We start from the raw sequence: 15,653 nt of genomic DNA on the forward strand, positions 1-15,653 counted from the left end.
GATATCACCAATAATGTTTAGTATTATATGAAAGGATCACTTAGACCTTTAATAAATAAATAAGTTAAAAAGTAATTAAATAATAAAAAAGACTAAAAATATTTATTCTAAATTTAATGATGAAAAATAAAAATAAATTATAAAGACTAAAATCAAAATTTATTTATTTTGCGAGTATTAAAAATATATTTAAGTTTATTTTATATTTATGTGGTGTAAATTTAGGTATTTGAAAATATAAGTCATCCTTACTTTAATTCTTAAAAATAAAGAAATTATGAATGAGTTCTTAAAAGTTTTAATAGTTTCGTTTAAGTCCCTAAAAGTGATCAGTTATTGTCACTTTATTTTCTAATATATATTAATATTATCATTTAACTAAAAAAAATTAATTTTAAATTAAAATGAGTAACATTTTACACTTTATGAGATTTTCTTTTATATTTCCAAAGATTAAAGCGATTATGACATATATTTTTAAGGATTTGAATGGTACGTAGTATTTATGTGTGTTTTATTTATTTAAAAACTATTGTAACACATGGGCATATTAAGTTTAGGATTTTAGTTTTATAATATTAATTCTTTTAATTATTCTTTTATTTTTATAGTTTCATCAATTTTATTTTTTAGTCTTTATAATTAAAGATATTTTATTTTATTATTATACATATCATGTTTATTTTCTTTTAACTTTTGGCATCTATTTTTATAGAAACTAAAATAAAAAAATTTATAGAAGTATAAAAACTAAAAAAAATAAAAATGTAAAAAAAAAGAAAATAAAAATAATATATAAGGACTAAAATAAATTATTTTTAATTGTAAAAACTAAAAAATATGTGTAATAAATATTTATCATGTACATTTCGCATGCTAAATGTTATATATATATATATATATATAAATAATATATTATATATCAAATAAATACTATACTTTAAATATATAAATTATATTTAAATTCTTTATAATACAAACATATAAATTTATATTATAGTACAATCTGATTTTAATTATTAATTATTTATTTAAAAATATTATATTTTAATTTATAAATAAATAATAAATAAAAATATTGAATTATATAAAAAATATTGAAACCAATTAAATAATAAATTGTAAAAAAATTCTAAAAATATTTATGTCAAATAATAGTCCCTAAAAATATTTTTTTAATTATATAATCATTCACAATTAATATATAAGGGTTGTTTGATTTGGTTATTTTTAGATTCTCTATATTGGTATTTAAATTAATTCAGGTCAAGCCAATATAAATTTTTTTATAGCAATTTTAATGTCATTTCATGAGTCAAAGTAGAAAAATACTTTCAATATTGATTATTGGGCAAGTTTGCTTACACTTAAAAAAGGAGATTATAAAAAAAGTGCTTCTTAAAAAATTATTACTTTTTTAAAAGTAGATAAAATTTACTTAATAAAAAACAAAAATTTACCTATTTTAAATCGCATGGATAACAATCATATTAGATTATTATTTCATGTCATCATCCATATGCACCATATTTTAATCTCTATTCATAAGAATTTAAAAAAATATATAATTTTTTTAGTGAAAAGAATTATAGAATATTGAAGAATTTTAATGGGTAGCTATGAATCAAAACTTAAAGCACATGAATGATGACAGAAAATACTAATTTAATGCAATTGTTTAAATATAAAGATATAAATATTATTTTGTGAAATTTTATAAATTATAAATGAATTTTATCATTGGAGAATAAATTATAAAAGATAAAAGATAAAAATTAATTATAAGCATAAGAAGTATTAAATCTTTAAATTTCAAACTCACTACTTCAACACATAATTGAATGCATGTGTCGTATAGGGATGTGAGAAGCTTTCCAATTTTAATGCCAATACCATATGCATCTCTCTCTTTTCCCTTACAAAGTTTAGGTAATTTAGGTTAATGGTGCTACACATATATTATTCAAGTTTGAATTCTCACTACATTTCTTATCCATTCCATAAGTTTTTAGTGTATAAGTAACATTAATAAAAGTCATTAGGAAAAAATATTAATGTCTACATTAAAAAATATAGTAATGAGCAAGAATTACACACAGAAAAATAAAGAGGTTTAAATTCATGTTATCTACATTATGTATGATCTTCATATCACCGGCAAAAATCAAACAAAGCCCTTAAATATGCATTTGGATGAGAATTGAAGGAAATTAATTTTAAATAATATGATTTAAGTTTAAATGTTTTTATTATAAAATTGAATTAACAGTAAAATCCTGTATAAATTTTTTATTTAATCCAAAAAATCACCTAGAATCACTTCAACTTAGAATCAAACATGCACTAAATTAAACAAGTCATCACTTTACAAGTAAAGTAAGGTTATATTAATTAATGAAAATATTAACCAACGATGTATGTATATGCTACACATGAACACGAGGTAAACTGTATGTTTTTTTTATGTAAGTGTCACTTCGAGCTTAAGTGTTGTCATGTGCATTTGTATGAATATTATCTATTTGGGTGCATAATAAAGATTTTAACTTTCACTACAAGAAAAATGACATGGAGTGATAGATAAAAACTATCACTAAAAAACCTTGTAGGTACAATTCAATTATACATCTATTCATGGACATTTTATTTATACATTATGAGAGTCTTATAACCACATTTATATACTGTCACTATAATCTTAATTAATTTTGATTTAATGTATTGGCTTCATTATTCGCACGTAAAAGTTGTTGGTTTGCACTTGCAGATCTTAGATGTGGATAAAATTAAAATTATAGAAAAATAATAATTTATACCTACAATTTTCATTTATCATTTAATATTATTTAACTAACTTAATTATTTTTTAATATTGCATAATTTTTTGTTAATATTAATTATTTACGTATTTTCAATAAAGTATAATTTAATATGATTTCAATTTTTAGATATATTAATAGAAATAGTTGTGAAATGTAGTATAATACAATTTTTAAGCGAAAAATGTTTAACGAATGACTTAAATATATATATATATATATATATATATATATATATATATATATATATATATATATATGCGTGTATAAATTTTAAGAGCATAATATATCAAATTTTACATCTATAAATTTATTTGTAATTTATTCATATGGATACACTACAAAAAATTGAAGTTGGTCTGACTCAAAGCACTACTGATGAATTTGAAATTTTTTCTAATGATGTTGTTGGTAGAGTGTTTGGGCGAGAACACTCTGGGAGAGTGAGATGCATGGGTATGGGAGCAGCTCCTATTAATACATTTCGTAATACTAGGCTTCGAATTAGTGATTTGAGCCTCTCTTCATCCAATGTTGCTTCATCATCATCATGTTCTAACCAATGCAAACAAAAGTTCAATCTTTTGGAATCCCAACTACAAGGAACCTTCAATGCCCTTAAGGCCTATATGATAATGAAGGAAGGAAAGATTCCTGATGAACTGGTTAGCTTTTTTGTTTCACAGGTAAAGTATTATGACTTATTATTTGGTGATTGAATGTAATGTTGGATGTGACTAAATAGGCTCAAGTTACTTGTTTTTGCTTTCTCTTATTTGTTGCTTCAACACCATATAGAGGTGACAATTTGATACAATTTTATTTCTTAAGATATTTATTAGTTTGATCTTGGAGATTGCACTTGAATTATGGAATTATATATTAGGACTAAATTGCACTTCCTTTATCTCTAAACTGTGCTGATACTAATTTATTTTTCTTATTTCATCCTAGTGATGTTGGAAGTGAACCTGAATCGTCGTTAGATACTAGAGGATCATCTGGTGGTAGCAATAGCTAGTCTAATATTTAGACCTAGTTTTTTTTATATTATGGACTGCTTTAGGTTATCATGGTTTCTGAATTTATAAAGTGTTATAAAAACTTAGTTTCTTTTGGTTATATATTGTGGTGCTCTACTTGTTGTCAACTTGGACTTCTAAATTAGCTTTTATTGTTGTTGATCTTTTGTAGTTATGTTACTTTCATTACTACCAATCCATTGTCGATGACTATTATGTTGGAGTAAAAATTTGGCTTTAAGTTGTGCACTCAATGTATTCTTCTTGTCTCAGATATCAAATGTTCGATTACTACTATTTTTTAGGTTGTTATTGTCTTTTTTATTTGGCATCTTGTTGCCTATATGGGTTCTTTGTATCGGTAGCTTGTACTCCCATTAATTCCTTTTTTTTCTTATAAAAAACTTAGTATTATCCAATGGGATTTGGATTATGTTATGGGCACCTCTTTATTTTTTTTGTATACAGGTTAAATGTAATTTAAATTAAAAAATAAAATATGTTGTGAAATTAAAAAAAAATCATTCAAATTGAAGAGGTTTTAAAACGCCGCAAAATTTGTTTTAACCCCCTTAATCAAAACATTTTGGATGCTACATAAACCCTGCAATTGAAAAAAAAAACTTTGCAAATAGAGGAAGTCAAAAACCCCTCAAAATGAAAAGGGTAGCGAAAGTTGGTAAAAACTGTCATATAATACTTGTGGCAAATGTAACTGCGACAATTTTATAATATGCCATTAATTATTTTAAGGGGGTGAAAACCGCCGTAATATGAAAAAAAATCCCCGCAAAATGACGAATTTCTTGTAGTGATAATATTTTATGTACATAACTTTAACTTTTTAATTCTTCAAATATTTAAATGTATTAGATAAACATAATGAGTTTATTGTTTACTCTAAAAGACACATAATTTTTATATTAAAATCTTCTCTTTGATTTTTTTTTAATTCAAAACCACAAAAAAACACTAAACAAGTATTGATAATATTGGGTATTTAAATGAAAAAAAAATGTATTCTTAATTTATAAAATGTTAATTACTTTATAATTAATTTTTTTTTTGTAAAAGTTTAATTATAATCTTTCATACCTCTTGAGCTATAACATGTAAATAATTGTTGATTTCTAGATCTTTTAAACATTTTCTTTGAAAAACAATAATAATATTTTCGAGCAACTTCTCTAACTTTTGAATTCTAAATTTTGCATTAGATTTTTTAGATGAAACACTTGAATTAGGTATTTTATAAAATCTACCTTTCATGTTTCTTTGTATAAAATCTAACTCCATTACAAATATAACCACTATTTTCTCACAATTTATAGTGGGCTACGTGCTAACCACTTGATATCATTTGTGACAATAGCACTACCTTGCTCCTCCAAATATGTAACCTACCACAATTTTAATAACATTCAATCACAAATTTCAAATCGTGATATTAATAATGGATGTTTCTAAACACTTCCATTCACGAAACCAATTCGGAAATGTTTGATTATGAATTTTGTCAATTTCATATAGAGATAGTTGATAATTTCATCTCTTAATAAAATTAATATGTTCTCTATGTAACAAAAAAGGTTGAACAATTTAAAAAAGAAATAAAGGTATAACAAACAAAATTTTAGTAACTAAATATAAAAAATGAAAAAAGTCATCTTACTTTTGAAAGGCAACAACATTATTGCTATAAAAGCACATATCTATGTGTTTGAAGCAATGTTCTCTTATTAAAAGACTTTCAAGAAACTTTTTTTTTTCACATTGAACCTAACTTGACCTTTTCTCTCCAAAGGTCTACCTCTTGGGTTTCTACAAAATGAGAATCATCATTTCAACTATATCTGTTAAAATGAGTTTCCACCTCTAGAAAGATATCATGAACAAAATATCAAGTATTCATGAGCTAAATGTCCCTTTGAAATAGAACCCTCTAGATGTGCTCAATTATGAACAAATGACTTTAAAGTATAAAGGAATCTAAAAAAATATTTTAGGTTACATTATATGATAATATCATTTTACTATATAAATCTAAAATTTTATTAAATTACTATAAAAAGTACCTTTCAATGGGATACATCCATCAATAATGAACTGGAACTGCAACTTTTGTCTTATATGCCAAATGGATCACTAAATGTACCATCACAATGAAAAAAGATTGAGGAAAAATTTACTCTACCTGACACAATGTTTTTGCTATTTGATGCTACAAGTGCTCCAAATTATGCTCGTTAAGCACCTTACCACATAACTCTTTGAAGAAATGACAAATATCAACTATAACAAAGCTCACTTTGTCAGGCAAACAATATTTCATAGCTATATGAAGAAACTCTTGCATTATAAGATGACAATAATAGCTTTTGAGACCAAATATTTTGTGTTACTTCACTTGTACACATCTTGAAATATTATAAAAATATTCATCTAAAGCTTTTATTTATTTAAGAACTTCCAAAAATGTTTTTCTCATTTGATTTCATTTGGTAACAAGCTCTAGGAAAATATTAGTTACCTTTAATTTGATGCATCTTGGGATGAAATTGACTTCTAATGTTCATGCCTACAAGATCATAATGTGTGCCTTATCATTATCATTTGGTTTCCCTTCTAAAATCAACAATGTTCCAATAATATTATCACAAACATTTTTTTCAATATGCATCACAGAGATTATGACAAAGAATATTATATTGTCAATAAGGCAATGAGAAAATAATAGTTTTAAATATCCTATATTTTAATCTATGTATAGTATGTAGGATAACATACACATGCAGAAATAGTCTGTTCTACAGAAGTAATATATATATATATATATATATATATATATGATGTAAACTTACAAATCTATCTACACAATGTTTGTTTGAGGCACAAAATTATGGTTGAGAAGAAGTGGACGTATTGGATGACCATAATCCATGACTAGTGAAATTCAATGGTATCGGTTAGGGACATTTTTTTTCAATTAAATTTGAAGATTATAATAACTTTTAGGTCAACTTTAAATATTTGTAATTAGTGTATGAATGCTCAACAAAAGAATAAGAGAAATAATTATAAGAGGCATAATAAAAAAATTAGTGAATAGCTACCAAGTGTATTTCAAGAGAATGAGTAGAAAAATAAAAAGAGAAGTAGTGTTATTTATACAAGTTTGAAGGGTGCCACATTTTTAAAAGAAGTGGACTTGATTTCTAAGCTCAAAGGAGGACGAGTCATTTGATTAACACAAAAATATTGCAAGAATTGGCAACAACAGTTATAGGACAAGTTTAATAAGGTCATTCTAGACATTTTATTTTAGAAAATTTGGCTCCATGAGATAAACTCCAAATTTGGAGAGGGGGAGGGTAGAAGTAAATAGGATTCAATAATGGAATGAGATTGATAAGGTCAAAATCCCATCCTTTTCCGTCAGCTCTCCCATCCCTCACTTTTATAAACCAAATAGAATTTTTTTCCTATTTGTGAACCAATTTTATTGAGGTATCTTATTCAATAAGGTACTAAACTTAAATCGCCAACCAAGCTAAAGGTACAAAAAAATGGAGTTGATGTATCCTATTCACATAAGTCTATGGATGTAGCATTTTGGATCAATTTTATTAACTTGAGATCCAATTCTGCTTATAACCAATGTTAAGTTAGCTTGGGAGCATGACTATGTTATATTTGTTCGCTTGGATGTGATATATATAGACTCACTAGATATTTTTTAAAAAAATAAATAAATTATATTTTAACTTTATAATAAATAATTTATATTGTAGTACAAAATTATTTTTATTTATCGATAATCTATTTTAAAATATTAAAATAATAAATAATAAATAATTTTGATCAATAAAAACCAAATTATATATAAAATTTAAAAAAAATCCTTAAAAAGCCTCTCATTAAAAAAAAAACTCCTAAAAATACTTTCGTATAAAATAGTGACTCGTGTTTTATATATATGAATTAATTTAAAATATTAAATTTTAAATCATAAATGAATATGACAAGTACTAGCTTGGATACCTATATAACAATAAAATGCATATATATTTATTCGTACTTGTTCTCATCTTCACTTTAAATTTTGAGAAACTTAATTATTTTTTTTAGAATTTACTTGAGATTTATGTAAGATAAAATGTAATTAATGTAATTTTGTAATTTTCACTCTATGTTGAATTTTTTTAATATTAAAAAAAATCTAATTAATTTCTAGGCAAGTTTAGAGTATACAGTACGAACTTGGAAACGAGGACAATGATATTGAAACTCGCACCTATTCCGTCTATTGCCATCCTTGTATCCAAGGCAACATTTATCATATTCATTTATGATTTAAAATTTAATTTTTAAAAAATAACTTCTATATCTAAAACATGAATATTTATTTTACATGAAAATGTTTTTAGGAGTTTTTTTTATGAGAGGATTTTTAAGAATCTTTTTAACTTTATATACAATTTGGTTTTTATTTATCAAAATTATTAATTATTTTTAAAAAAGGCTATCAATAAATAAAAATAATCTTATACTACAATGTAAATTATTTATTATAAAACTAAAATATGATTTATCTATTTAAAAATATCTATCAAATCTATATATATCACATCCAATCAAACAAATATAACATAGTCATGCTTCTTAGCTAACTTAACATTGACTATAACCAATAACGAATCTCAAGTCAATAAAATTGATCCAAAATGCTACATCCATAGACTTATGTGAATAGGATATATCAAGTTCATTTGTTGAACCTTTAGCTTGGTTGGCGATTCAAGTTTGGTACCCTATTGAATAAGATATCTCAATAAAATTGGTTCATAGATAGGAAAAAAAATTCTTTTTGGCTTATAAAAGTGAGGAATGGGAGAGATGACAGAAAAGGATGGGATTTTACCTTATTGATCTCATTCCATTATTGAATCTTGTTTACTTCCACCCTTCTTCCAACTTTGGAGAGTACATTGCATTATTAAATCCTATGTACTACCACCCCTTCTCTAAATTTGGAGTTCATCTCATGGAGCCAAATTTTATCAAATAAAATGTTTAGAATGACCTTATTAAATTTGTCCTATAATTATTGGTGTCACTTCTTATAATTTTTGTGTTAATCAAATGACTCATCCTCTTTCGAGGCTTGGAGATCAAGTCTATTTCTTTTAAAAGTGTGGCACTCTTTAAACTTGTATGAATAATACTACTTTTCTTCTTATTTTTCTACTCATTCTCTTAAAATACACTTGCTAACTACTCACTAATATTTTACTATACCTCTTATAATTCTTTCTCTTATTATTTTGCTGAACATTCAACTTTCATACTCTAATTATGAATATTTAAAATTTTCCCAATAATAACCTAAAAGTTATTGTGATCTTCAAATTTAATTGGAAAAGAAAAACATATCCTAAACTTTAAATCCTAAACTTAAAATAGATAATATCATTATAATAAATAAAAATGCGTATAGGTGAAAAAATTGAATTAAGAAAGCATTATATAAACAAAATACATTTTCCGAATGTTTTATCAACAATACTTGCAATACAATTTGTAGCACTAAATCAACAATCCCAAGTTTAAATATTGATTAAATAATTATATTAAAATGTAGTAATAGCTTTTATCACTTTTAACCATCTTACCCACTCAGTTTGACTAGAGGTTGGTTAAAAAAATTATAAATGTGAGAGGAGGTAAAGTTAAAGAAAAGAATCACACATAATTCTTGTATGAAACATTTTAATAAATAATAGTTGTAGTGTAATTAGCTCATTAATTCCTAACAGATTACTAAAAAATTATGCTGCTTTTAATGTTAATTCTCTATAATATCTCTAAGGAAAAGACAATTAACAGACTAATAATGTGAACTTTTCAAACCAAAATTTTAGGAGTTTGTTGATGAAATATACACACCACAAGTAGATCCGGATCCTCAACTTGATCTTATTATTTTGCTTTAGTCCAGACGAACAATTATCCCCTCAGAAAGGCACAAATCTCAACTCTGCCAGCTGGTCTCTCTTGCTAATTAGAGAAAATGGCCAAAGAAAAACATTAGAAAATTTAATATATCAAACAAGGTAAGAATAAAGTTAGTGGATATGTTGCAAGTCAACGATAGTATATATTATATTATCATCAAATCAAGGTCATGACTCATAATGTGGCAGTAAGTGTTCATTGGAAAGCTATATATTGGTAAAATATATAGCAACTACTGAATGAAACAAATTAAAATACATAAAACAAACTGAGATTATGACAAAAAAAAAAGCTTCTTACAATATTAATTACCCTCTACCTCAAAGGTCAGATCTAGCTGTAAAAAGTGGGCCTATGGAAATTTCATAATTTTATAAATGAAATATAAATTAAACAAAGCTTAGAAACATGAAACAAGGCAATCAGAGACTTGTTTTATGATAATTAATATACAGTATACAAAAAGATAACAGACCTCAATGATTACTAATTAAAACCACTCCATTATTTAAATCCTATATAGTTACCCAAGGTTGCTATGCTTTATTAAGCTTTAGTGTAGTATTGACTACTATGGTTTAGAAAATCCTTCGTGTATGTCAATTCAAATTTTATTCACCAATAAAGAAAGATTATGAGAAATCGACCAATAACATTTTACACAAAAATGTGTTATAATGATATCAATGTCTTCACAGGTGACAGGTAGCTTTCTCGCATCTATAAAACCCTACAAAATGGAGAATTTGAAAACTTCCCAACTAGAGCCTTCATTCTCTCTCACTCTCACTCACTAACAGCCAGCCAACATTCTTTCTCACTCTCACCTTCACTTACTAAAATTATCACACACGCAACTACAGCAACACATGCACTTTCATACCTATATTCTTTTCACGTAGACTGACACATAGTATTGAGAAAAATTTAAGTCTTACATCGACTAGAGATTAAGTATATAAGTAAAAAATAACTCTCACCTTACAAGCCGATTTTGTAGGGTTGGATTAGGCTTAAATCCACTATTCTAAGATGGTATCAGAGCTATTCTAAATTTTTAAAAATGGGCCACCCACCATTGATACATGCTGTTAGACTCTTGTGAATATAAGAGAAAAAAAAGAAGTCAAGTCTTGTTCATTGGATAATAACCGAGGCTAATAAATAGCATTACATGAGGATAAAAAACTGCAAAACTACCTAAGCGAATATCACATGCACCATGGACATGAGGGGGTGTATTAAGAAAAACTCAAGTCTCTCCAATTCTAGATTATTAAAAAGGGTCATCTACCATTTATCCATGTACCAAGCCCAATAGTACTGAATATGAGGGGGTGTATTGGGAAAAATCCAAGTCCTAAATCGACTAGAGATTAGGTATATAAGTGGAAAGCAACCCTCACCTTACAAGCCAATTTTGTAAGGTTGAATTAGGCTTAAATCCACTATTCTAAGATATGGTAATCACACTCTACACTCCTATATGGAGGAAACACACACTAATTCTTTCTTTCACGCTCTCACCACTATACATATTTACTCTTGGAGGAAGCACATAGTACTCAACCTAGCTAATTATCATTATTAAATAGTGTCATCCTTAGCACCATTGACAAAACAGTGCCCTCTTGAAGCATCCACTTCCACTAGACTCGTTTCAAAACACCATTGATACAAGACTTGTAATGTATTAACTATTAAGGTGTCACGTGGGGCATGGTAAAAAAATAGTGCTAATACACTACTACAGGAGGGACATTTTACATCGGTTCTCTAAAGGCATCTACATCGGTTCTAAAATCGATGTAGAATAGGGCGACGTAGAAAATATATACATTTTTACATCGGTTTTCTTGAGAACCGATGTAGATTGCATTTTTTTTTATAAAAAAAAATCATGCTTATTTTTGGATTATTTCTTATTACTTCTAGAGCACGACCAGTTTTCAAGGATTTTAATAGTGCTTGGCAGTACCTGAAATCAAATAACAGCAATAAGATAAGAGACCATATAAAAAGAATTATCGCAATTAAAATAATGTTATATGAACTTACTTCAATGAATCTGAAACCTTCCCCACTTCCCAATCTTGGACCAGATAATTAAAATAATGGAATAGAAATACTCCAAGTGGTATGCAAAAGATATGTCACAAACAACAAATAATTGTGTTCATATTACCATTTTAGACATGTAAAGCTTACATTGTTGTTACGTTACACGAGTCAAATTCTTTTTTATCATGGTTTGCCTGTAAATTGATAATGAAACAAAGAGTAATAAGATATAAAAAAAAAACCTAAAACAATTGGTTTCATTGCAGCAATAACACATGTATACATACGAGGTAAAACAAAATTTTGGGTGGGAGGGGGGAGAATTGCATCACAGATGATAGATTCTTCCGATAAAAAAGAACATAACAAATATAAAACATAGGAGGGAAACAACTTAGCAAAATAAAAAACAAAAGCTAAATACCTCAAAAACACAAAGCTGAGCAACATTATTACGCATGCCAAATCTTTGGAACTCTATATCTTCTTGATGCAAAAGATTGAATCTGCATTCACATTCCAAAATATACTTTCAATTGGCAAATTCGGAATTCAATAATTTCTTAATTTCTATGTTCTATTAGCACATTTTTGAGCTATTGATATTTTGGTGCTTCAAGGAATACTTAGGCAGCTCATTTACTTATTGGCAAAGGTCAACAACGTAAGATATTCAATAAACATTTTTGAGCTATTGATATTTTGGTGCATCAAGGAATACTTAGGGAGCCTGTGACGAATGAAAATAATAACCCAGATAAGCTACTTGATTAAATATTTGGAGTTTAAAACTTAAACTATAGTTTAAATATGTACGAAATATACCTTGTAAACACCTTTAAATCCACTGTTTTGGAAAAGATCATCCATATCATTAAACTGATCAACCTCCTTTAAACACAAGATTTATGAGAAAACAATTATTGACAACTCAATTCTACGATGCATGATGTTAGCTTACAATTTCAAGCAGAGAATAAATACTAAATTGGGTAAATTAAGAAGTTTGTTTGGGCAAACTGAAATTAACACCAGCATAACTTGTATATCATGAAATCCTATAATGTAACATGCTTAGAATATTAGAGTCACAATCCCCCTTGTCATATGAATACATGTAATCAAGAGCTATAGCTAAATAAAAAACTATGTGTCAGTTATATCTGTATCTTTAGCTCTTCTTTTCCACCTTTCAAAGCTTAAAAGAGATGCATAAATCCTAAAGACAAAAAATGGTTGCAAGTTTGTACCAAATAGTGTTGCTACTCAATGCATAACACCAGGAAGGACTGTTATTAAACTACCTGGAAACAGAGTATGTTGGCATTATAGTTATTAATCTCTTCAAGTATGAGCCTTTTCCGCCTGTTCCACTCCAAGAAACTATGTGGAATATTAGAATACAAATCCAGATGCTTTGATGCATTTTCAACACCAAGTATATTGTATGAAACAATCACAACCTTATCTGCAAGGGAAGGAAAGGCTCAGAATAGTAAATGAGATAAGCACAATTTAATCTAAAGACTAAAGACTAAATGACACAGTTAACATTGACACCCAAATGTAGAGTAAGGTATTAGCTATATCCATCACGGACTGTTAGTTAATAAGGAAAAAAAATATACCCATAAGCAAGCATATTCCATCTTGTTGATAAATGTATCACCCCACTCCTAAAGTAACTGAAAATTTGTGAGAAGGCACAGACCAAAATGTATTTGTATATGTAGAATGGCATCTGATAATTAAATTATCCAGTTTTGAATATTAGATGACAATCTTTACTAGAGAAATGTAACACAAAAATGCTAACCTTCTCCATAAAAGGAAAATGACCACAACAAACTGTATCAACTGTTCTACTAAAAATCAGATGAAAACACAAAAATACACATGCACATGCGCCCACGTGTTTGATGAATTTGGATGACATTTGAATCCATAATTTCATGGTGAAACAAAATTTGGATGACATAAGTGTCAGTGTTGACTTCATGGACACGTACGAGGGCCTCGGCGGGTATGGTTGCGGAAGGCAGGGCAGAGGGCCTCGACAAGTATGGTTGCGGAAGGCAAGGAAAACGGTGGGTTTCCATTGCGAATCCAAGTTGTCGAGACCCAATCTGCCGTAATCGCCGTTTCCCCAGAGTGCGAACCTCTTCCCCGATGCGGACGAGAGCGATCGCGTGAAAAACCCTAAAGGCGAAGCGCGGAGGGGGAGTCTGGAGACGCTTCCCAACCTCGACCCTAAACCCCAAATTCAAGCCAACCTCCTTCACCTTCGTCTCGACGGCAGAAACGAAGCGCGGAGACGAGCTGCGAGAAGTAGCGGCACGCGAGGGACTCCGGAAGGCGGCCGCGGCGGGAGAGCTTGGAGAAGAGCTCGCCGCCGCAGGCGAAGTCCACGATGTTAGGGTGGTGCTGGAGGCGGCGCATGCGTCAATCTCGTGCGCGATGCGGGGCTCCATGGCTTTTACCGCGACCGTGGCGCCGTCGAGCAGCGAGTGCGCCTGGTAGGCCTTGGCTAAGTGAGTGCTTTAGGTTTGAGAGCGTTTTAGGCTCACTATTTTCATTTCTACATCGGTCAGTCGTATAACCGATGTAAAATCGGTTTTTAGAATAATCAATATTTTTATTTATTTAAATTATTTATAAAATTGTTACTGCACATTTTTTTATATCGTTTCGTAAGGAGTCGATGTAAATATGGTAACGTAGAAAAGCTAATAGTGATAATAAAATTGAAATAGTTAACTCATATCTATCGACAGGTTATAAATTATATTTGTGTAGGTTGGAGTTATAGGAAAAGAAGTAGAAATGCTGAATATGTTTATATTACCTTCTTACATATCCTGAAGCAATAAAATCTGCAGAAAAGGAAGTAGAAATACTGATATGTTTTTATAACCTCTTACACATCTGAAGCAATATAATTTGCAAGAGCATGTCAATTGCACTTGTGAGTATCCAATATCACTCGGTAAACTACACAAAATTGTCTAAGTAAACACATATACAGGAAATTAACTCTTAAATGTTTGAGTTTTGATGCAATAATTTTGTGCAGGGAATTTGGTAAACTACACAAATTTGTCTTAAATAAACAAATATGTGAGGGATTAAGGTTTATATGTTCAAAAGAACTTAAGATTTCATCCAGATTATCAACATATTATCACAAATCAAACTCGTGACTCCCTAGTCATCTATCATGAAAAAAGCTCCAAGACTTTGCCATCAGGAGTTGTGGTTACTTTCACCTACTGAATCGTAAGTTCAAGCTCCGATGTTACGCCTAAATAATATTTTGACAAAAAGAAAATCAGAACAAAGACACCACACAGAACATCATTTCAAGTGAAGAGTATTTCCATTACTTTGTAACAATTCGGCAACAAAAATTTTATATAATTAAGAGAAGACTAAGCAAAAGGACAATTCGGAAAACAAATTGCAATGAAATAAAGAGTTCTAGAAAAAACTGAGTAGAAGAACACGAATGTTAATAGATCTGCAAATTTGGGACCAATCCTTCATATTGTATAAATAATGCGTGAAATAGAGACTTGAAAAGAAGAATTTGAAATCAAACATTGAGATTGTTTATGTTTGAAGTAGTAAACAAATTATATGAAAAGTGAAATTTTTATATATTGATTTAAATTAATAGAATGAAGTATTAAATGATTTTTAATTTTTTTAAAATTTTGCATACATAATTTATGCATTA

The 15,653-nt window shown here is 28.1% G+C and overlaps 1 protein-coding gene across 13 annotated transcripts; it reads right to left on the reverse strand.

The window, feature by feature from the left end:
* Positions 1 to 5,024: 5,024 nt before the first annotated feature.
* LOC109818411 (carbon catabolite repressor protein 4 homolog 5) lies at positions 5,025 to 14,511 on the reverse strand. Of its 13 annotated transcripts, none has more exons than XR_014433341.1 (8): positions 13,546 to 14,511; positions 13,222 to 13,385; positions 12,743 to 12,808; positions 12,342 to 12,423; positions 9,788 to 12,111; positions 6,372 to 6,419; positions 6,036 to 6,133; positions 5,025 to 5,241 (listed from the first exon to the last, which is right to left on the reverse strand). XR_014433341.1 is itself a non-coding variant. In XM_083072917.1 (8 exons), the coding sequence occupies exons 3-7, from the start codon at positions 13,341 to 13,343 to the stop codon at positions 11,699 to 11,701; spliced, it is 453 nt and encodes a 150-aa protein (XP_082929043.1). In that variant the 5' UTR covers positions 13,344 to 13,385; positions 13,546 to 13,602; positions 13,734 to 14,507; the 3' UTR covers positions 5,489 to 6,419; positions 9,788 to 11,698. The 13 variants fall into 13 exon arrangements, 9 of the variants coding, with proteins under 9 accessions (XP_082929043.1, XP_082929047.1, XP_082929045.1 ...); XM_083072917.1 differs by lacking the exon at positions 5,025 to 5,241 and having other exon boundaries at positions 5,489 to 6,419; positions 9,788 to 11,834; positions 12,065 to 12,111; positions 13,546 to 13,602; positions 13,734 to 14,507; XM_083072921.1 differs by lacking the exon at positions 5,025 to 5,241 and having other exon boundaries at positions 5,489 to 6,133; positions 9,788 to 9,898; positions 12,065 to 12,111; positions 13,546 to 14,507.
* Positions 14,512 to 15,653: the final 1,142 nt, after the last annotated feature.

Source organism: Cajanus cajan, chromosome 4 (assembly GCF_000230855.2).
Source record: "Cajanus cajan strain Asha chromosome 4, NIPB_CcT2T_4, whole genome shotgun sequence".
NCBI classification, from domain to species: domain Eukaryota; kingdom Viridiplantae; phylum Streptophyta; class Magnoliopsida; order Fabales; family Fabaceae; genus Cajanus; species Cajanus cajan.